Source organism: Dermacentor albipictus, chromosome 2, assembly GCF_038994185.2.
Source record: "Dermacentor albipictus isolate Rhodes 1998 colony chromosome 2, USDA_Dalb.pri_finalv2, whole genome shotgun sequence".
NCBI lineage: Eukaryota > Metazoa > Arthropoda > Arachnida > Ixodida > Ixodidae > Dermacentor > Dermacentor albipictus.
In genome coordinates this window covers 59,853,112-59,876,671 of record NC_091822.1, presented here as the reverse complement: position 1 = coordinate 59,876,671, position 23,560 = coordinate 59,853,112, and the positions used below count along the sequence as shown (strand labels likewise).

General features: G+C 44.2%; 1 protein-coding gene across 1 annotated transcript in view; it reads right to left on the bottom strand.

Moving 5' to 3' along the window:
* Positions 1-23,560, bottom strand: part of LOC139055949 (probable RNA-binding protein 19) — a 109,482-nt gene that overhangs the window by 43,826 nt on the left and 42,096 nt on the right. Inside the window, exons 18-26 of the mRNA XM_070533629.1 lie at positions 19,257-19,456; positions 14,826-14,937; positions 14,504-14,590; positions 13,610-13,762; positions 9,649-9,715; positions 8,067-8,208; positions 6,155-6,271; positions 5,299-5,404; positions 2,729-2,858 (exon numbers count right to left, since the gene is read on the bottom strand). Of these exons, the coding sequence (XP_070389730.1) occupies positions 2,729-2,858; positions 5,299-5,404; positions 6,155-6,271; positions 8,067-8,208; positions 9,649-9,715; positions 13,610-13,762; positions 14,504-14,590; positions 14,826-14,937; positions 19,257-19,456 (1,114 nt within the window). The remainder of the gene's footprint in view (positions 1-2,728; positions 2,859-5,298; positions 5,405-6,154; positions 6,272-8,066; positions 8,209-9,648; positions 9,716-13,609; positions 13,763-14,503; positions 14,591-14,825; positions 14,938-19,256; positions 19,457-23,560) is intronic.

Below are 23,560 nucleotides of genomic sequence, written 5' to 3'. Positions count from 1 at the left end.
AACGAGGACAAATTACGGCAAACAAAAGCTCGATTACCAAATGACAGTTTTTCTCAATAACCCATCTTTAAGCGCCATGTTTGATCTCCCTAAGAACAAATTTAAAAAAGACATAAAAAAGTTACTAATTAGCACTGACTCAATATAATTTCAGTTTTTTACTTAGCGAAGCATCTCCTGTTTTCGTATCAAGTTGTTTATGTGTGTGTTTTCTTTATCGATCTCATGCCATGTTTCTACACTGCCTTTGATTTATGGTGCACTGTCTTTGTATTAAAAGTAATATTTTTCATGGTAATATTGTCGTTTCATGAAATGTAGTTTGTACTATCATAGTTTGTGGTTTGTACTATCATACTATGATGCAATGTATTTGGTGCAATGTTGTTTTGATGCAATGTATTTTCACTATCATACTATGTTAATATTTATTTCTGTGTTGCTCACTGCTTTATCGGCTGTTTTGGGGAACTGTGACCTCGTCAGGCTTTACCGCCTTTTGTCGCAATTCCCTTTTTCATTCTTGAAGGAAAATAAACCTCAACTTCAACTTCAACTTCAACATTTGCTCCCATTGCAGCCCGCCTGATGCTACAGGCTGCACTTTTTTTTTTATCAAGAGGCCGTGGTAGAATATTCCTTCCTGAAGCCAGCCTGCTCTCTTGGAAATGACCTCGGTGAATATTTTATAGCAATAGCAAGCTAACAGGCCCATAATTCTTCAATTCTTTAATGTCTCCCTTCTTAGGAATTAATATAATGCTGGCATTCTTCAAGCTCTCTGGTGTACTTGAATGGGTGAGGCACTGTGTATAAAAGGCCACAGTACAAGCTTCTTGCACACAATATTGCTTTGCTTGCTTGCCACTTTCCAATTTATTATTTGGCCAGTCTCATCACCTTTGCATTGATTTAAAACAATGCACTGCGCAGTGTAGTATCCCCCATGTTTTCTTTAGTGAAGACAGTATCGTATGTCAATCTGTTAGCATACCGTTCCCTACTTTCATTACTGCCATGCTTTGGTGCCCCTGATACTTGAAAGTGGTTCTTTACCATTTACAAGTGCTTCATTTACTTGGACGTCTAATAGTTTAATTTAAATGCTTGTGTCAATGTACAAAAGCCTTATTTGTCTTCCCACCAAATGGATCCTGCACAAACATTGTATCTGATGTTGCTTTCATAAACGATAACATATTTGATATAGTTAAACCTCAATATAAAGAAGTCAGTAAAATTGGCAATTTCCTTCATTATATTGAAATTCCACCTTTCATGCAAATAAGTAAAGAGATTGGTAGATTTTTTTTATATGGAAGGGGGCCACAACATTTTCTGAATTATTAGGAAATCTGAAACAGCAAATGTGGATGAGAAAAAAATTCATTTTGTTGAATTTGAGGGTCGGCAACGAAAGCTACGGTTTCATGCCATGTTGACAATATCTTCACATCAGCAGTACGAAGCGAAGCCAGCCATGCTTTTGCATGCACTCTGCTCCTATGGCTGATAGCATCACCCGCAATGGGAGGACGCTATCATGAAAAGTGCTGGCAGCGGGGATAGAATGCTTCGTCTGCCTCTCGCTACAGTGCATCTCCGAAACTCGAAATTACAGAACACTCAGTACTGATGGCGTGGGAAGACAGCACAGATGATGCCACACTATCTCACCATATCCACTCTTTGCACATGGCGCAGATTATCTTTAAAACAGGGTGTGTGGGCTGCGCATGTGCTCGGCTGCTCTGACGGCCTTGAAACGCCATGGCTAGCCCAGAAAAGGAGACAGACCCAAACCTGTTCCCCACCGATACCCTGAGTGTGCTTGACTACGCCACTGCGAGCTCACTCCACTACCCTTTTTCCCTTTGTTTGTGCGAGAAGGCGACGCTAATCAAACCACCATCTGTGTTGGCTCACCCTCGTACGCTTTCACTCGCATCCAAAGTATACAGTGTGTGGGAAACGATAGGATCTTATCGCACTTGGACTTCACACGGAACATGATGCTGCTCCGCATTGGCAGTCGCTTTTGGTCATGTGGAGCACAATAATTTCGAGATGTGTTCGCAAGCAGCTGCTTGTAATTGAAGCATTTGGCCATCTGAGCCTGCGGAAGTGGTATTCTTTCGCGGCAGCAGTGAAATTTTGTTATATTGAAATCGTTTATAAACACACTTTGTTATATAGGGATAAATACATGGTGCTTCATGGAAAAGAAGTTATAAAAAGTTAAATACTTAGTTATATTGAAAATTTTGTTACATTGAAGTTCGTTATATCGAATTTTAGCTGTATTAAATTTGATAGTCTGGGGTTGTATTTCTAAAATATTTAGATCCTATAAGATTTTGAAATTTCACTATTCGAACACTCCTATTATTTCGTGATTTAATATAAGAGTCAAAGGTTCATAAGGCTTTCTGCTATCATGGCTTGGTGCCAAAATACACAGAACCACGTACGCCCAATAGCCACACTGCTTACATCATGTACAAACTATGTATCTTCAGCAAGTTCTTAAGGTGCTACTCTTCATCGTAACAGCAGCATGCTACAGCTGCATGAATATGACATGAGAGGGTGCTCCTGATGACCCCAAAAAAAGAGATAATAAAATGTGTTACGTCTACAATGAAAACAGACATTGTGCAATGCAGTTGTATCCGCGAGTCTTACAGTCTTAGGGCACTACAGGACACGAACGGGGGTATCCACTCACCGCCCCGGAGAAAGTGGTCAGCAGTCTTCTTGCGCAGCGTGTCCACCTCCTGGTCATCCGTGGCGGCCCACTCCAGTGCCAAGCGCCTGCCGTACAGATGGGTGCTGTGGCACAAGGCCTCAAACGCACGCTGCAAGGATGAGGGACACAGTGCAACGTCCTCTCGTTGAAATGGACAAGAATGAAACGAAGCAGGTGCCACCAGGAGTGATCCGAAGGCACCCCCTCATTCTAGACTGTTTTTCCACTCAACACTCCACCTCGACTGAAGAAAGTGCAATAGATGGTAGCGCCCCTCGCGTGCCTAGAACTGGGAGATATGAAAACTGGCTGCTCCAAGACGGGCGTTCCTGCCGCAGTGCAGCCGTCATCGCAGGCGCTGGTGGCTGCTTGCAGCGTCTGTGGCATTGCACTCGTGCCGTGTGTTGCTTGCTTTTTGCAGGTGTAAGTTACGTCTAGATTTAACAACAATATTGGCCCTTCGCCATATACGCCCATAGCACTCAACAACTACTGACCGGGGTGTCTGCTCGAACCTTAAGCAAGCAACCATTCTTCAATCAAGCATACATTGAAGGTGCCACATCTTTATTACAAGTGTTGCATTTGCAAAATGGTCTCTACAAGTCGATATATATAATTTATCGATGTAGTTAAGGACAGTAGCTCGAGCATGTTTCAATGGGACGGTATGTATCTTTCGCTAATATTGTTTTGTTTCATTGCTCTGAAATAAGTGTGCACTTTACTGCAGCATTCACTGACATTTATCTAATTAGTGTGAAAATTAGTGTGAACGACCGTGTCCATTTATGCATTAATTTTTCTCAGTGCAAGCTCGAGCAGCATGTAATGTCTTGCCATCGTGGAGTCAGTATATATGCTCAATCTTGCAGAGAAATTGAGACCGCACTTTGTTTCAAGGCTTTAAAACAGATACCCCCATCAGCAACAGTTTAATTACTTGTGAGTCTTAGGTGGATGTCGCCTTAAAGGGACTGACAACCAATTTTGATGGTACCCACTCTTTTTAGTGCAATGGAAATCTTACCGGCCAGAGCGTCTAATCATGAAGTAGTAACGTGGAAAACGCCGTGGAGCATTCTTTATCAGAATTTTTCAATCTGCAGTGAGGATGAAGTCGTTCACTGGAAGCATGCTGGAAACTGTGATAGGCGAGTGCGATAGCGATTATAGGCTGGCATTGGTGGGAGGCAGACAAGTGCGGCCGTAGGCGTGAGAAAGTATTATTTTGTTTATTGAGTCGATCTTCCTGTGATTCGTGTTTTCCAACGTGTTAAAATATTTCTGCGATAATGGCTACGTGTTTTTGCGGTTTCCCGTCTAACTTCTTTGCTATTTGACTAGTCAAAACGAAACCAAGCGCATTGAAAACGAAACAACACTTCTGCATGTGAGGGGTGGTGCTGTGCTCAACTCGGTGAAGTGGAGGAAGAGGTTCGAGTCGAGAATCATTTGAGAATACAGGGGTTAGTAAGCAGAAAAGGTTTGTAATGCAATGCGGGGATAAAGACAAGAAAATACAAGCATGAGCGCACACTTTGGATACGTTACCTGGTACACATTTCGCACACAAACATTTAGTCCAGATAGAGCAGTATTGCCATTTTCTCCAACGAGAATCCATATATGCACATGAACTTGCTGGCTTTGGATATCCGAGAAGGAGAACTCAATTCTTTCTCTTCATTTTCTCGTGGAGAGCCATGATTTTCTTACAAACCTACGACCCGTGGCCACCTTCCGTCCACTTTCCCAAGACAATTCATAGTGGTGCATCTTTCAAAGAAGCCTCCCCCCAGTGGTTTAGTTGCACTGTCCAAGACAAAAAGCAAACAGCAGTACTCGGCTAGCGCAGCACTCGACTATGTTGCTGAGCAGGGATTACACAGGCATGCTCACTTGAGAAAATCACCTTCAAGTTTACAGAGGGCTTGACGGATCTGCCGTCACACTGTTGTAGCCTACTCTGTTGTGGCGCAATGTCATGTGAGTTTGCACACACAACAGTCATCATGATCTACCGACATTGTAATCAAATTCGTGGTGTTTTTTTTAGAATGATTCTTGTGCATCAGTGCAAGTGGAACTTGAATGCTAGCTGGCACATTTTCACATGACGCCAGCTGTTTCTACATGTACAAATGCTCCACGAGTGCTCTCACTCCACAAGTTGTGCGGCGAGTCAACGTATGGCAAGCAGGTATAGGAATAAAGTTCGTTTTACTGCATTCCTTTAATCACACAAATGCCGCTGATGTCCTATTTAGCGAAATTTGAGAAACTGATACTTGGAAATCTTTGCAGAAAATTAATTAAAAGAAGCTTGCATAAAAGTAGAACCAAAGGACATAAACAAAAGATTTACGAGTAATACGGTATATGTACGAGTCTTCATCACTGTACCTTGAAGAATAATGATTTCTTTAAAATTTCTGGTCTGTGACCCAACTCTCATTTTAAGGATGCGACATGCAGACTTAGATCTTCCCACAGTTTGCAACAGAGTGTAAGTACGCTGTGGGTGCAGCAAGGCAAGCTGTGCTCACCTTGGCATCATTTTTGGTGAGGAAGTCAACAAAGCCAAAGCCCCGATGACGACCACCGGCAGCAAGCTTTGTGGGTAACCGGACAGATCGCAGGGTTCCGAACACGCTGTGCAGAAGAAAAAAAGGTGCTTCCTTTTAATTTATGCCCGCTTTTACTGACAGTCCCAGTTTCCACACTTTCAGTCCTACTTTGCAAGCACGGGCCTTTTCCAATCCTAAGCAGTGACCGGCCACAGTGTTAGCAGTATATACATAAAAAGAAGTACAACCGGTCCTCGGTCAACTAGGATTAAATCTAGGCTCAGTTAATGTTTCAGTGCTTGACAGTGCCATATAAAATAGCCGACCAAAAGAAAAAACACACACAAAGCAAGGGCTACATAGTTGGTTTTATGTACAACTAGAATGCAGCCTAGAGTAGAAACTGGTTAACGTGATCCTTGCTAATTTGGAAAGTCGAATAATATCGACTCTGCGACCTGATGTCACCTCATGACGACAAAATAAAGCAATGAAAACCACTTATCCTTGTATTTTAACTTTTTGAATGTGCGAATCTATGAAATACACAAAATAGATTACATTAAACACATAAAAGAATGCATTATCCTGTGAGCAGACGACCTTCCTGTCAAGTTTTCAAGCCTTTTGCTCAGCCACCATCTTGACTGGACAGAAAAGTAACCTGTAATACGCTGTAGTATTCGCAAAGCTGTCTTCTTTGACTGATTCATCAGAATCGGAACGAGACTTAAAAAGGCAGGGACCGCTTAGCCACCTACTTCGTTGTGTATGGTGAATACTGGAATCCAGCCTCAATCAAAACACTGCACCAATGTGCATGTGGGATGCCTACCTGAAGAGCTCCTTCACCTCTTTCTCGTTGGCCTGAAAAGGGATGTTGCGCACCAGGATCTTGCTGCCTTCCTTGCCGAGATCCGTCACCTTCTTGCGCTGGGCGGCCGCCACATCCCTGCATCAACAGTCAGTTTGGGGTTGGGTGCACTGTCGCATTCACTGCCCACTTGCCCCCTGTGATTTTTAACGCCTGTGTGGGGTGTCTGGTTGCACATAAGGCTTGTGACATCAGACACAGCCCTAAAACAAATGAAAGAGGTTATGAGGTCGCGCTTTCTGACCTAACCCGATGCGTGTGTGCACACATATATATGTGTATGAATGTGTACGTATGTGTATATTATTGTACGCCATATTTATATGATTTTGAAGCGCCCTCGAATCTAACGCATATGCAATTTTAGTGGGCTTCACACAAGAAAATAAATGTGCACCTCAATTTAATATGAACCTGAATGTAGCATGCGCCTGAATAATAGAGTCGAACTCACTTATAACGATACGAGCTTTAACAATATGTCGGTTGTAACAATGAGAAGCTACTGCACCGTCGACTTTTGCATGTTTTCCTTGGTGAAATAACCCACTTACTACAATGACCTGATGCCGCATTATTGGTTATAATGATGAAGCTTGGCTGCTGGGTGTCCGAGCCAAACAGCAGTGAAATGTGAAATTTTTGAAAAGAAAAAGGGAAACGAGAAATTCAAGCCGCTGCACGATGGGTCGCTGCTTCAACAGCCACTGCGAGCTCATTTTCTAGCCATCTCTGCGCGCCTCTCTCCTGTCATCCTTCCCCCCCTCTGAACATGAATGGGCTGCGCCCACAGCTCTATGCCGCCCCACCCCCACGAAACACGAATGCACTGCGCCGACTGCGCTGCCCACAGGTTGCTCGCTGGCTGCTCGCTGGCTCCCCATTCAGCGCAGTGCTGCTAACAGCTTAATTGCTCGCGTTGGTCTTCGTTGTTTGCGTTGAAATTGTTCCTGGCCACACAGCATCTTGCTGCCAAAATGGAAGATGGCTGATCTGCCCGATGATCATCGGCAATGCACGACGTTGCAGGTAAAAAGAAAGTGCACAGCTGTAGATTTGGAAACTAAATGCTTTTAACTGATGAGGCGATCGCTGTGACAGCTTGCATCGAATAGCGACGGCGACCGCAACGACAACAGCGATGACGTGGTAGGGCAGGCTGCCGCAACATTGTCTTCACAGGAGGCCCGGCAGATGATTCAGTCGCCCTGGGGCTTCGTTTTCACGAGCAACTTTCCGCTGCACTACGTGGAGCACCTGGATGCCTTGGAGAAGGATGTCGGCGAGCTTCGCGTAAAGCTTGCAAGGCTGACGAACGTAGGGTTTTCTCGTGCAAGCCAGTGAAAAGAATGTGGCAAGATGCTTATGGCAATATCGCCTCAGCGTTTCTTCTGGATTTCTCAAGCTGACAGTCTGCCTCGGCCGCCTTCTCGCAATTTTTAAAAGGCCCCTTTTGGGGCCACCAAAGCGATGCCTCGGCGGTACTCACATATCGCTTGCCACGTGTGACCCCTATCTGCAATTGTTATAGCAGTGCCATTCTTTAACGCCGACAGCCGCGGCTTGTTACACGCGATCAGAGCGCCCAGCAAGCAGTTAGACGAGTGAACCCAATCAGCAGCCGGACGGAGGAAGGTGGTGGGGAGGGGCACTGGCCTCCCTGCCATTATAGTTTTCTCACAACAGCTCTACCATCCCCCAATTTAGAGTTTTTTCATGCAACCCGATTATAACAATTATCGGTTATAACAATAGAATTTTCGTGGCACCTGAATATTGTTATAAGTGGGTTCGACTGTATTTGGAATCTCTGTAGCAGCCCTGTAGTAACCAAGCGTGAACACCACTGACCAGACTGCAGCAAGGCACTCACTCTTTGGTGGTGGCCCTCATGGACTTCTTGAGCTCGAGTGCATGTCCGTCCAGCTTGGAGTGTTGCAGCTGCTTGAGCGCCTGTTTTGCTGCCTGTCGCTGCTTGAACTGCACAAAGCCATAGCCCATGGACAGAAGCTGGCCTGCAGGAGAGAGTAAGGACACACTCAGCTGTTTCTCGCTCTGGGTGTATGGCGTCGAAAGATCTTGCACATGGCAGCAACTGTAAGAGCCCATTACCTTCACTCATCATCGCAAGATACTTGAGAACATTGCAATAACGTACACACAAAGTACCAAGTTGTGCAGATTGTAGTGCACATTATTGAAGACCATTCCACTAGGAGTGACACGGATTCTGGAAACCGCATCAAGAATGGCATGTCTATTTCAAGGCATTACAGAACATGGTTCTTCATTTCACAGCAAGCAAAGGATGCGTACGATAATGTGAAGGCCATGTGCCATTAGGAGTCATGACTAAAAGAACACTGAGGATGAATGCTTATTGCATTTGAATTACTCTGAGCTCCTGTCAAAAGCCTCACGCATTTTTCCATTACGCATAGAGAACATTATAATCAAACATTTCATGGCAAAAAGAAAGTATCAAATGCAATTTCTCTCGGAAGCACTAAATGGTAGAGGTGCGCAAATAGTACTCGATTTCGAATCAAACAGCAAACGTCAGAATAACATGATTTGCAAATTGGATATCTAGTATTCGATTTTTAGAATATTCGGCATATTCGACGAATGACCCGGCTGTTGTAGGTGCCTTGATGTGCGTAGCGTTCCCACGGTGTGTAATATCTATCAATCCACAGTTTGGTCGGGATTCTGGTGTTCCTTCTGTCCCAAACAAACAGATGGAACAACAAAAGCAGCTCACGTGGAAAGCACAGTAGCATGTGTAAAGATCAGACCAATTACCCACCAGAAGAGGTGCTGATCATATCGGATACGTGAGTTCTATGTTCCCGCATGAAGACTCGTGCAGTTCGGAGCTTTTTGCCCCCATGCGAGCACACAGATGGAACTTGGCATACGCGCTCACAGTAGATGCCGTCTGGCCAACCGTGGACCCGAATGCCACTTCAACGGCCATCAATCTGGCTACTGGCCAACGATCTGGCTACTGATTACTGACGAGCCACCCGCAGGAACATATTAGCGACAAGCTCTCTGTGATAGCTTGTGGCCTGTTATCACATCAGCCAGCAGCAAATTTTTGTCACAGTCACACCATTGGCCACACTTTCTAGTCCTTTAGGCCTAACTGGAGCTGCATTGTCGGGTGTCAGCAACTCAAGTTACAGTTCCGTATCAAATCAATGCAGGTCCACTCACAGCGGTTGCACAACCCTTACAAAGCCGACAAACCACCTCACCAAGGAAAGCGAGCATGCAGGATGGCCACTTTTCACGGCCGTCATCTTTCATCATCTGAAACACACATACTATATTTTGTATTCGCACACCCCTATTAAAAAGCCCACTTACTTCTTATCTAAACAATGTTCAAATTGATGGAGCTGCAGCACACAGAAACTTGCACACCAGGAAATTCAGAAGTTCCTCACCTGGATTTTTGGTGTCCTTCTTCTTTGCAATGGTGACTTCATGAACAGGGCCACACTGCTCGAAATGCTGCATTAAGAGAAAAGAAACGTGTTGCAAGCACAGCAATGGGCAGTAGCCTAAAAAATGCTGTCGCACTGTCAGGAGTGACAAGCGTGGACAAGGAAAGAAGACGAGGAAGAAAGAGCGGAGGGAGTGCGTGGAGTCGCCATCTTGGAGAAGGGGCGCGCGCAGAGCAAGGACGGGGTGACCGGGCGCAGCATTCCAAGAGAAGACGGCCGGAGATCGCCTGTCTGGGTCCTGCCCCAGATCTTAGGCAACACATCGACGTCCCGCCTGAGTACCAGCCTCGGCGAGCAGATGTCCGACGTCCCTGGAACCACCGCTGGCCCGGTCCTACCTGCTAGGACACGTCAGCGTTGCTGCCGCTGAACGTAGACGCGCGGAGGCTGGCTACAGCCAGTCACCATCCCGTCCGGAGAACCAAGCTGGGCCGGCGTGCACCGGGAGCGCCAGCCGGCACGAGCCCCGCTCTGCCGGAGCGCGACAGCGCCTCAGGGACCGTGCCGTCGTCACGTCGGCTGGGGCATCGGTGACGCCGGACACTGACAACGACGGACGACGACCAGATCGCATCGACAGACCACAGACCGGGGGACGCCGATACTCGCGTCGAACAGTACCGGTACTGTAAGCGCTCCTACTACAGTGAATAGACAATCGCCGCACAGACGTTTGTAAACGCAGTAGTGTGCGCGGTAAGCTTACTAAGGGAGGACGCATGCCGTGAGCGATAAGTCGAATGTTACCGTGTTTTCCTGTCCTTAAGAGTCCATTTTGAATGAATGTTGTGTGTGCTGCACCTTGCGTTCGTGTGTTCCTTCCGCTCGCTCAAGCAAGCGTACCAGGCGTTAACGAATGCGTGACACGCACCTAAGGCACATTTTGAAGTCCTACTGCATCAGCAGATTTATGAGGGCCGATCCAAATGTTTTTGGGAATGTGCTATACAGCTTCCGTGGAGGGTGACACACTGCTCCACTGCTAGGTGGTTCCTCTAGTATCACTAACGAGTATTGAGCCAATGTGGATGTTCATGTTGTGGTGGTAACAGTATCCACTCACAACAAGCACTTTTGTATAATGGTATGTTGATGACATTTCGCATTGGTCTCTATGAGGCTGCTCGGAAAAAAAAAAAAAAACTTGAGCGAAGCTTTGTTTACCCCCAAGAAAGATGGCAGCAGGGACCCACCAAATGCTACAGCAAGCATTCAAAGATAAAGTTATGGGCCGCAGCCAAACTCACTACTACTCCTCACTACTCCTCAAACTCCTCACTACTGAACAAAAACAGCATCGAGTGTGTGCATGGAACTGAAAGAACTTTTACGGAATGATAAGCACTTCATTTTAAAGATAACTACTAGTGGTAAAACGGCTGTACAACTATGACCCTGAAACAAAGCTGTAGTGATATCAGTGAAAAGACTTGAATTCTCCAAGACAGAAGAAAGCACAACAGGTCAAAGGCTGCGTGGAGAGTGTTGATCGCCTTTTTTGACTTTGAAGGGCTTACTCACACTGAATTTGTGCATAAAGGGCAAGAAATTAATGGAGCATTTTTGTGCAATTTCTTGGGGTACCGTAGAAAAAAAAAGAAAGCATTAGGGAAAAAATTTTTTTGATGCTTTAATCTTGAAAATGCATTGGCCAGTTCCTCGCTCACTGTGCATTGGTTTGCGGTACCTGAGAAGACGGCCGTTGTTGCAAACATACTTCACTTTAAAGATTTAGCTCCCTGCAATTATTTTCTCTTTCCTGGATGGAAGAGAAATAGATTTGAGACAGTAGTTTAGATTCAGAGTAACACCTGATGGAGTGGAGGGCATGGTTGATGCACAAAACACTCTCAATGAGTGCTTCCAAGCATTCAAATCTCTCTGAGACATGTGAATTGACACATAAGTAGAGTACTTTGAAGGAAACAATGTGAGACTATGTCAATAAGTTTATTGGTTGCATTTAAAGGAGTGTCCATAAGTGAATTACAAGTACTGTTGGATTTGACTTTGTATTTTTACGCACCCATAACCTGTACCAAAACATTTTGAGAATTCTTGGTGTCAGCTTCAACTGAACCTATTTCTGGTAACATGATGGAAATCAGAAGTAGTGGGCAGGACGTGACTGTCAGGTGAAATAGCGAAACTTCAGCATAAAAAAAAAAGTGTTGTAGTTCAGAGAGGGCTCAATCTGGATAGCCTTTGGTATGCAGAAGACAACCTAATTGTTAGAGTTTGCCACCTAGACAAATTGCTTGACTGAGCAAAGGCATATCTGTGCTTGCACACTGTGTTTCTCTGGTGTATGCTTAAGCCTAAGGTGTATGTCAAAGAAACAAAAGAGGTCAAAATTAATCCGGAGTCCCTGACTACGATGTGCCCCAACCTAGATTAAGATTTTGGTACATAAAACCCCATAATCGAATAAATTTTTTTTGTTTACAAGTTCGTGGTGCTACATATTAAGTTTAACCCGACAATAATATCATCAACGGGGAAAGCAAGAAAACAAAAAAAAATATCACTTTCAGGATAATTTTGTTGTTGCGAAATAAAACAGCCCAGATAAGGAATGCACCCCAAAACTTTACTGCCAAAATTTCATTAGCTTACAGTGGCAAGCCTCGCTCAAGGCTATATAACCGCATTGCTGACAGCATAAAGTGCACTCCATGCCTTGGTCAGCGGTGGTGGCACTGCCATAGAGCAGTATTCATGGGCGATCACTTTCGGAGATACGATCTCTTTCGTGAGAATTCCAGCACTCGGTACCGGACAGCAGAGCAACAGCGTTCCACACCTGCAGCAGTGTTGCTCCAGTGCACGCTGTTGCCCACAGAAGCAGACATGTATGGTGCTAAGCGCGAAAGTGATCATATCTTGTATTCCCAAAGGCAACCAACCGAGTACATGCCCCCTTTGCACAAATCTATGTCTGGAGACGCCAAATACACATGTAATGCCTGTTGAGAGGCACCAAAAGTAGTGTTCTTAAAGCAAGGAACGCATATTCTCGGATGATCACTCAATTGTGGCCGGATGCCCGGCAGCCCATGCTGAGGTCGTCATCTACATATGGTGCTGGGTATGCAAAAACTGTTGCCGCATTTCATTAGAGACATGCGGCTGCGTCATTTGAAACGAGCAATTAACAAACAAGGTGGCAGCCATGACATGCTTTCAGCATGTGTCATCGCTTCTAGTGCTTGGTTGTTCTTGTAAACAAAAATGGCCATGTCCATGCAAGCGTAAAGTGGTGGTATTTTATGCAATTTAAGTGTGAAGCAATGAGATTTGAGCCCTTTTTTTAAGCCTGCTAGCGTTGCGTGAGTAGGTATTACGTTAGGTAACGTTCCGGCAAATTTTGTTGATGCGGGAGTGCAGTTCAGTGACATTTCATTGTCGAGAGGTACAAAATGCACTGAATCCCATGGGTGTTCATTGGGGTAACAAATATATTTAGTTGTCGTGAGAATTTTGTTGTTTCGGTACTTTGTTATCATCTGTTTTGACTGATGTGTTTGCAAGCTGCTGAATGTGCCAAACACATGAATTTTACAAACTTCTCCACCTAAAAGTGGCAGGTAAATAAAAACATGTGGTCTTCTGCACTTTCCTTACTTCACTTATTTTATTCTTGAATGGTTTGATGTCTGGTTTGGTGTTCACACTAGTCACAGTAAGCCAAAAGAAAAGAACAAAAAATTACTTGCAAGCTTTATCTTAGCAGATGTTTACCTTGCCAGTTTCCAGTTTCAATATTGAAAACTTCAATTTATTAACTTCTATTTCATCAGTCGACCTATGAATTCCAGTTTACGTGCACTCACTAATCTAAAATCAATCGAGAAGAACAAGGTGCAGCTAAAATAAGCACTGGGCAAGGAAGGACACTCGCCTCTCTGACAGTCTGCTCAGTGGTGGAGAAGTTGAGGTTCTTGACAAACAGGGTTGTGTCTGGCTCTGGAGGCATTTCTTCCTCCTCTGCTTCCTCTTCCTCCGCAGGTTGCTGAGCGTGCTTCTGCTCCGCAGCCTCTGCCTCCAGCTCCGCCTGGACCAACATTACAACCAGTCAACTTGAGCCACGCTCTGAGCAACAGGCACTGAAACTTGAACTACAGAACGTGCCTGTAGGAGCTTGGAAGCATGTTACAACCAAAAGGACACGCCCCTCTACACCCTCTTACACCCGACTAGCTCCTCTTCCTGCACGCATGAAAAATATCCCGAAGTTTGACACATCTCATCATCATCTAAATATTATACACTTAAACACTAAAAAGGCATTACATAAATTTGGGGTAGGGAGGGGGGATGAATGTGTAGAATAAGGTGAACAAGTACCTGTCAACTGAAACCAAATGGCAAAAATAGTAAAAGAAACACTAGTCTCACGATTCAATGGTGAAGGGAACACTACATTTTTCCTGGGGGGGCAATCAAACTTACGTAGCCTTCCCTCCTACCATGTATATGAAAGGGCTTCACAAAGGCTGCTAACAGTTGCCACAGTGGCAAGCTCACGGGAACAAAACACAGAAGTATCAGCCCACACTATTGGGATAGTTGGCTCATGCTGAGAAACGTATGAAGCATAAATGGAGACCACACAGGAGTGGAGAAGAGCATGCACCTTAATTTGTTTGCTCCTGTATTGTGAGCACAAAGTTTTGAGGTAAAGCTGCCTCGTACAGATTCTGGTCATGGTCATGCAGTCTCCTGGCCTAAGAGCATATTGGTACGCTGCCTCAATAAACAGGGCTCTCAACATTGGTGCGCTTTGTCCACACACCTTGGCCTTTGACGTGTCTGCACTCTTCTTCTCAGTAGAAAACACACCAGTGGGCGCCCATTCCAGGTACAGGGGTACGTGCTTGAACTGGAACCAGAACATAAATAGCACATCGTTTGTGGCACTAAGCATCACACTTAAGTTAAGCTCCATTATGTGCAAACCACAAAGACACTCGCGCAGAGTGACGGAGCAGAGCCTACAGCCAATACAAAGGTATGGGCACATACCCAGCAATAAATCACAAGCAGGACTAAAAGGCTACCACATTTCCTGATGCAATAAGGTGCACTCGAAAGCAATGCGCCCGAAGGTCAGTCACCTTTGAGTAAGCGAGCCGCCGAAACGCAGCTCGTGCTTCGGTGGGATCCTGGAACTCGATCAGAGCTGTTACTCCCCAAGGTGGGAGGACCACTCTGGTCAGGATACCAAACCTGCACACAGAGTGATAGCCTTGAGCCAAAACACTATATGTGCCATTTCTAATAGATTCACAGATCCCCAAGAATGCAATGCTCAGACCAAACATGCCTTACATAAAACACAGCGTGGAGCATGTACCCATATCTCCACGTGCAGGCAATTTGCTGCACGAGATAACGGCACGCACTACAACATGGCAACAAAATTTGCATCCTTTCCACCGACACTTCGTTTCACACATAGCAGGCAATAGCGCAGGAGCCACACAAGTAGCACAGTCATACAAGTCTCATTCAGTGCTTCTCACAGTGCAATTGATTTTGATCTGCAATGCCTTTTAAACAATAACTATTTCATGCTCATATACTTTTCAAGAAATTGCAAAAAAAGAGAATGTAACAGTCGGGAAAACGTAACAGTGAGGAAGGCCACAAATCACCATAGCAACGTCGTAAATGGCTCTGAATGGCAGCCAGTACAGTTCTTAAGATGTCTCAGCACTTTCACTGTGACCGAGGACAGTGTGTGCGCGAGTATAATTAAGGGACGCGTAGGATGTTCCGTGACAGCGGCCCTTTTCCACTCTTGATGGGCTTTCACCACAACATTTTGCGTATGCTTCACCGCATAACACAGCTCTATTGCGGCGGAGCTGGCTAAAGAGAACCAGTGACTATGCACTTTTTCAGGCCCCAAAATAATTTAGCACTGTGCTTGGTGCCCAGTAGGTTTTAAATGGTGCGCACTTCTTTGGTCTATACTTGTAGGAAACTCTATGCTATGGGTGCTTCGCCAACAGCTCTGTGCAGATTTTCTCCAGATATGCCAGTGCAATCTCAGTCGATTAGAGCAAACTTCGTTTGCTTGTTGTAACGTATTGACTCCTTGATGCAACATAGTACATTTATCATCTTTGCAACAACATAGGAGAGCAAATTTCTCTCTGCACTGCCAAATTTATGTGACCACTGCGTTCAAACTCAAACTAAGATGCAGGAACATTACGGAATGGTGGCGTATTAAAAGGGAACATTATACATGGGAATCAATGGGATTTGGTTCGGGACTGCAAGAATGTTACCGCAGCAGCTGGAAAAACGCAACAGTGAGGAATAAAAAAAATGGGGTTTCACAGTATGAGAACTACAACTAGTAGATGCAAGCTTATGTCAAATCATGTGTTATCTGTGCACCCTCCCGCTTCCAATATGTGGTGCGCCATGTTTTGGCCTTAGCATGAGCAGTTTGCTGTGCACAATGGTTGCAGAAACATATCGCTTCATGGTTATATTGCTCTTAGTTTTACACTGATGATATTAAGTGAAGGACAGGACGTGGACGTATGTCTTGTCCTTCACTTAATATCGTCAGTGTAAAACTAAGTGCAATATAACCATGAACATTCACCAAGCCCTCTTCATTGCTTTACTAAATGTCGCTTCATTCGTTCAGTGGCAAATAGGTATGATGTACAACTTCCATGTAATCAATACACTATATTCTGCAACACAAGAGTATGACGATTAATGTTAATTAGAATCAGATGATGGTTGCCTTTGTCTTTCCTTCATATCTGGTGCAGTGTATTTTCGTCATGGATGCGAGCAGTGAGAAGGGACTCCCTAGCCTTCATAGTGCAGCCAGCTATATTGAAATGGTGTATTTTGCCATTTTTGGAAGGGTGCTTAAAGTTTGCCCATTCTATAGTGTTCCGGCCAGAGTTATTCTTCCAGTACAATGTAGACTACATTACTAAACCAGCTGACTACTGGAGAAGCATGGTGTAATGAACCTTGGGGAGGCACGTCTCGAAAGGTGCAGGTCCAAGATACCTCATCTGACACTATAAATGACATCCAGGACTGATGTGGTAATGACGCATAAATGAAAATAAATTCTGAGACTTTTAAATGTTTTCAAGATTGCCATTAAAACACGCGCAAGTGAAGCTAGACAATTCTCTTAGTCCATCAAACCCGTTGTCCACTCCTTGTCTATCAGCATTTGAGCTGTCCCTCACTTACAATTTCTCAGTTCCACCCACTTTATCATTTCTCTCCCGCTGGCATTGGTTCGCATCAGCAATTGTGCTTGAATTCCAGTCTCACCTTACTAGGTTTGAGACCCTCGCTGCAGCCCTTCCACCCCCTTCTTATTCTATCAAGCATTTGAATCCCGCCTAGTAGCCAGAGAGAAATGAGAAAACAAAAAACAGAGCAAAAGTACTCTCTGAAGGAAGGCACATTTTCTTACCAGGCCCATGGCCCATCGTTATCTAACTACTCTCAGTTTATCATGATAACTGAGAGTAGAGGGGTCAAAATGGTTATAATATTACAAAATGAAGAAAGAAAAAAAAGAAGAGAGAAAGACTGGGCTCTCCATGCACATTGTAACCGAAAACTTCCATTTTGCGCACTCCAATTTGAACATCAATAAGTGTGGGGCCCACCAGTGTGTCGTCTGCTCTGAATCATTTATTTTCGAATTCCAAAAACGTGCAGAGTGTGCGGGAATCTCCTTGCTTCGCACATTCTGGCACTCAATGGCACATCAAGGGCATGGTCCTGGCGTTATAACCAAAATTTACCCACTCATGCAAGAACATCAGACAGAACCAGAGAATGCTTGCAGAAACGACTTCCAGCTGACTGCCAAGGCACACACATGAAAATGAAACTACGCATGTACCGTACAAATTGATCCTGCAGCATAGAGTTGACAACTCTAGATGAAAAGCTCCCCATAACGCCTATGCCCTGAAATCAGCAACCACAAGGGCGCTGCTAAGTTGATACTCGGTGTAGGTGTGTAGGCGCAGAGGATGAGATGCGATTCAGACATGACGAGCAATCACCACGATCCTGAGCCTCCCTCAGTAGGTTGATGCCATCTAGTTCAGGCGGCTGCATGCACTTCCTTTCAGGCACCGTTAATGTTACATCAAAATTTTTTCAATAGCATGAACTTTACACATCATAAATACGTGTTACATGTTACTGCTTCTTCTTGCATAACATTCTGAATATCTTTAGCTTTACACAAATGAGTTGTAGCAACATGGCAGTGCCTTTGCAGTTGCCATTTCCTTCACTGAGCTTTTTATCCAGAGGTAGTTAAATAACTCTATGTTCTACAAAACACACTTAATTTTGTCATTCATCAGTGTTGCTAGACTGCAATATAAAAAGTTCACACACAAATTTCCTGATGTGCTGAATGCACTAAAATTTTGCCAGCTTGCTACAGGATGCGTGTGGCTTAACATGGAATGTAAAATCTAAGGCAGAAAATTTGATCTCATAGCATTAAAAAAACAAAAAAAAACAAAAAAAACAAAACAAGGTATTGAACTGGAACTGAAGTGAAAACCAAAAAAAGAAATAAAAAGCATTTTTGGTCGGACTAGAACTGAAAGAAAAAACCCGAAAGAAAGAAATAACAGTTTTCCGTTCAGGTTGGCCACCTTTTCTGGAACTTTTCATCCATGCATTGCCTGCACATGTGGCTCAACCATGCCAACTCATATGTGAAAATACACACTTACTTCCCATGATTTTAAAAGTAAATAGCAGCACCATTGGCACCGCTTTCAGCGTATTACGTCAGGGGGCAGACGCGCATAGGCTGTGATGCGTGCAAAGTGCCCAAGACAGTTGAGCACATATACTTGTTGCTCGTTCCCAGTATGACTGAATGGCAGGCATTGATACCTTCCTTGGCATCAATTAACTACAGGCCATTTAATGTGAAAGTGTTAATGGGCAATTGAGTGGACAAATCAATAAGTCAAACCGTTAAGGCTCTCTTAGATTATTTAGTTAACACAGGCCTAGACTGAAGGCTGTGAAGAAGTCCTTCGAGCATAAATATGTTTATAATTGCATCCTACTGCCTGCCCTCACCATTACCCTACAGTCATCTATTCTTCTCTTCATGCCTTTCTCCGTGAGCAGAGTAGCAAGCTGGAGAACTCTCCTTGTTTTCTCAATATTTTCTCCTCTCTCTCTCTCTAACTAAAGCTAACTAAAGCCACACAAGACCTGAAGAATGAACAAGAGGCGTAATGTGTCAGTGCAGCTTAGAGTGCTGCTTAGCAGCAGCAATGAGTTTTCATACAAAATAAATGTGTGCTGTTTTCCTATAAGTATTCTTTGATTATGCAAATAAACCTGACAGTCCGAACCGGTTTGAACCATGATTTTTTCGCTCCGGAGTTGAACAGATACTGAACCGTTTTCAGTGAACTGAAACAAAAATCAGAATGATAAAAGTTTCGACTCGACGCATGGAAAAAAACAATAAATATAAAAAACACATGCGAGCTCACTTTCCAAAGACGTTGTGGAGGTCTTTGGGTGGCGTCTTGGCCGGCAGGTTTTTGACCAGAATGACGGTCTTGCTGCGCTCAGCGGCTGGCCGGCTGAACGCGTCCAGCACCACACCATTGCTCTCGAGAAACTCTCGCGTCTCAGCCACCACTTGCGTTTCACCCAAGGCCATGCGCACAGCCACGCTCTCGCCTGTTTCCTGCAGAGTGGCAGGACAGGAAATGCAAGAAGAAAATAGAAAAGGTCTTCAACCTGATGAAAGACTTCATTTGTAAACTGCTTCAGAACAGTCCCTTGCTGACAACGTACATAAACTGTTCTTGTTATCAATGCATTGAACTTTAGCAATTGTTAAATCATCCCAAATATATTCAACTGAGATTATTCATGAGCTCTGTGAATCATTAGTGAAGATCAACTGTGTACAACAGTGGCATCTGAAGATAAAAGGCATAGGCAACAGCCAAACTGTGCTCCATGTACCAAAAATGATCATCTTGTCAAGGAAGCCCCACACATTCGATGACTGCTGAATGCAAAGTGCATGTTCCTCCAGAATGGGCAACCTCATGAAATCAAGATCAATCTAAATTTGACCTCCGCCTAACAAAACGAGGCAAAGTTTTGTGAAGGCAAGGTGAGCAGTAAATTTTGTGAGGTCGAGTGAAGCCTTCCTTTTTTTTTACTTTTTGGCACAGGTTGGATAGTTCGTTGCAGGAGCTGGCATTTTCTGCAATCTACTTCATCTGTGACACCACCTTACGTAGACTTATCTGCCGATCTTTTTGCACGACCTGAGAGCGCTACTGATTATCTTCAGGGTACATACTTCGCTTGGTGATTTTGTGCTGCCATCACTAGCAAAGAAAATTCCATTCACGCCAAGAAGGCTGCCCGTAGCACATCTCGGGCCAGCAACACGGATCAGTGCAAGACAGTTTACAACGGCGTGGAATTTCTTTCCACTGTTCTTTTCTGTAGAGATGATAAAGACAATGTGCAATAATGCAAACAGATAGGCTTGGATGCATAGTCTTGTAGTTGCTCCGCTATGATGAAAGCGATCGGTCCTGGAGAAGGTGCATGACTCTTGACGAATTGATGAAGTGTGTTACTTGGACTTCCCATCAGACCATCCTCAGAAGATGCCTAAAAGGGAGAACTGCAAAATGTGTTACGAGGACTACAAAGTTGAACAAAAGCCATATGTTCTGTGGGAAAATTGTGGAGGATATCTATGCTTCCCAAAATGCAGGAACTGCTTCACCGCATGGCATGAGTGATGAACTGGTCTTAGTTTCTTTTTTTGTATCTGAAGAACAGCGGTATACTGAGCATTTATTTTTTTTTCAGACATTATTCCTGGGTTATTTATCTTTGAAATATATATTCTAAATTTTCTTTCATATCAATATTTTTGTAGATATCATGTTTTTTTATTGTTGTCTTTATCAAGTGGCAGCAAAAATGGCGCTTTATAGAATTGTTATGTTTTACCTAATAACTTTTTTTATTTGGCAATGTATGTTTTTTGGAAGAGCATTTCATTATGCACAAAATGCTATGCTGCAATGTGTGCTAGAAAATAATTTGTAGTGGTAAATAATTTTTTCCGGGACCTATAAAAAATGACCATTTCTTCGTGGTAACGAAAGAGTGAAGGACTGGCTGTTACTTATACACAAACACATCAAAAAAGTTTGTGGTAATGACTGTAGTACCAGCATTTATTAGCCCCTGCAACAAACTCCTCGGCTGCTGCCAAAGACACAAAATAAATGTCCCTAAGGAACGAGACTGCAAAATAAAGCATATGCCAAGACTTATTTACCCCCAGAAAAATTCTGATGATTTGTGTGGCATAACTACAATCTCATTACGAGGCACGCTACAGTAGGAAATTCATTTTCACCACCTGGACTTCTTTAATGTGCACCCAATACACAGCACACAAGCATTTTTTAATTATGCCCCAAAATTAATGGGACTGCTGCAGTCGGAATCAGACCTGCGACCTCATCAGTAGCCCAGCATCGTAGCCACTGGGCTGGTGCTGCGGCAGCTGCAAAGAAGTGCACTATTATCCAAATGGTACCATTTTACCTACAGGCACCGACAGATGAGTGAGGCTAACCAATGTGTAAATGACAGACTTCGGATACACGCACATGTGTTCAGAACACTGTAAGAAATGGCACTGCCAACGAATACTTGAAAAATGTGTAATTTCAGCCAATACCACAGCAGCACACTCGTGAGATTTTGTGAAGCCTATCACCGTCACCAAAGCCACGACACATGTGCAGTACCCTTCCTTTACTGCACCGCACTGAACTTTGCTGTTTACAGAATGCGCGACATCCCGCCTTGCAAAAGGAGATACCATTTCTCCTAGCATATAAACACAGTACACCCTCGTTATGACGAAATGAATGGCATGTTGAAAAATATACATAGAAGCGTTATTTTGATAAAAGCAACTAGTCAATAAAGGCTAAGTAAGAAAGTAGAGGTAAAACAGCACAACCCAACGGAAGTCTAATACGAGCATCATATGGAGTATCTTTTATTGCAATCCAGCCTGATTGCGATCAAAACAGCTTGCACACAAGCATAGACGAAGTGCGTCTTACTTCTGGTGACCTTTAGCACTCCAGGTACATGGAAGCTACATGGAGTAACATTTGCCAGTTCCGTTGCACACAACTTACACAGTGCCGTGGCACCATGGCGGCGCTGCTTGCACAGGCACTGCAATGGCGATAGCTCGCGATGGAAAGTGTAGCTCACTCAATCGCTCACTCGGTTCAAAAGGCACAGAGTGCCGCCCTGAGTGTGCACATGTCCCTTAATAGTTAGCTCTAAGTGCAGCAACCTACTGATGTGTTGCGTGTAATCTGGTTTAAAATGCAAGCTTTTGGTTCGAGAATGGGAGAAATTTCGAATGAAGTAATAATTCGAGTAAAACAATTTCGTTATAACGAGAATCTACACTGTACTTTCTGCACAGTACAGTAAGACCTCGTTAGTTCGGATATCACGGGATTGAAAAAAAATGTCCCAATTAACTGAACGTCGAGTTATTGAGGGTAGCAAGAAGACAATAAATGAATGCGCACTCTGTCAACATGTGTATATTTACTGAATGAACCAGCAAATCCTGCTTTGATTTTTCACAAAATGAGTGCAGAAGCTGCAATTCTTGTCATCTCGCGACTGATTAGCGCTCGCAGGGGCGTAGGCCTTGCGACTTCCTTCGCAGCACGGCAGCGGTGCACGCGTCTTCGTGAGACATGCTTTTTCCCTACCGTGCACATTCATTTTTCACCAGTAAGCTGGTAGCCAACAGATTGTCCATCCATCACGATGCAGCTGGTGCTCTTCATCCTGGACAGCTATCCACCACGTTAAAACAAAACTACCACTTGCCACAAATGCTGCGGACGAAACCGCGGCTGCTATTGACGTGATCATGGACAGCGACCTTGTAGTTCTCAAGGTGCACGGCTGAAGAATGCACCAAGTCGTTACGAAACTAGCGTTTGTGGTAACAAATGCGGACAAAACCGCAGTCGCTACGGATGCATTCATGGACGGCAACTATGGAGTTATGAAGGCGTGCGGCCGATGCGGTGCTATGAGGCGTTAAATGCAAGAGTAAAGGCTTTAGACGCCCGAATATGGATGAAACGTTCTGGTATTGCTGTCATTCACATATGATTCGTGCTGAGGACTAACGGCAGTACAAACTCCACCACTTCATTTCAGTTGCATGCTAGCGCTGCTTTTACTCCTTTGTGTCGCACATTTCCAGCGTTTCAGGCTTGTCGAGCTCCGTCAGTTGTCTGCATTAACCGATGTGTGGCTAAATACGTCCGAATTAACGAGAGTTTGATTGCATTAAATAATGCATACAGTGCTGGGACCAGAGGATGAGTTCGAATTAATGAGGGTTGGGTTAATAAGGTTTTCCTGTATGTTGCTCTTGACAGGCATTACAGTTAATTGGGCACTTTTGCCCAAATTTTTTTGTTGTCTTTTGAGTAGTTCTTGATTAGTGATATACCAACTGGCCAACCACAGCCCTCTTTTCCTGTCAGAGGGTGTTGCATGATTTAAAGGAGGTGTGCTTCTGCCGAGGTCATTGAAACGGGCAGGACTCTTTTCTCCACTGAGCTCTAGCCTCACCTCTAGAAAAACATCCCAGTGAATTTGCCCTTGGCCTTGCAGGAAAAGTGGCTTTTTTTTCTGGTCAGCTTTACAGTCAGGTGAGCGATTGTTCAGGATTCCTCCAGCAAAGAAA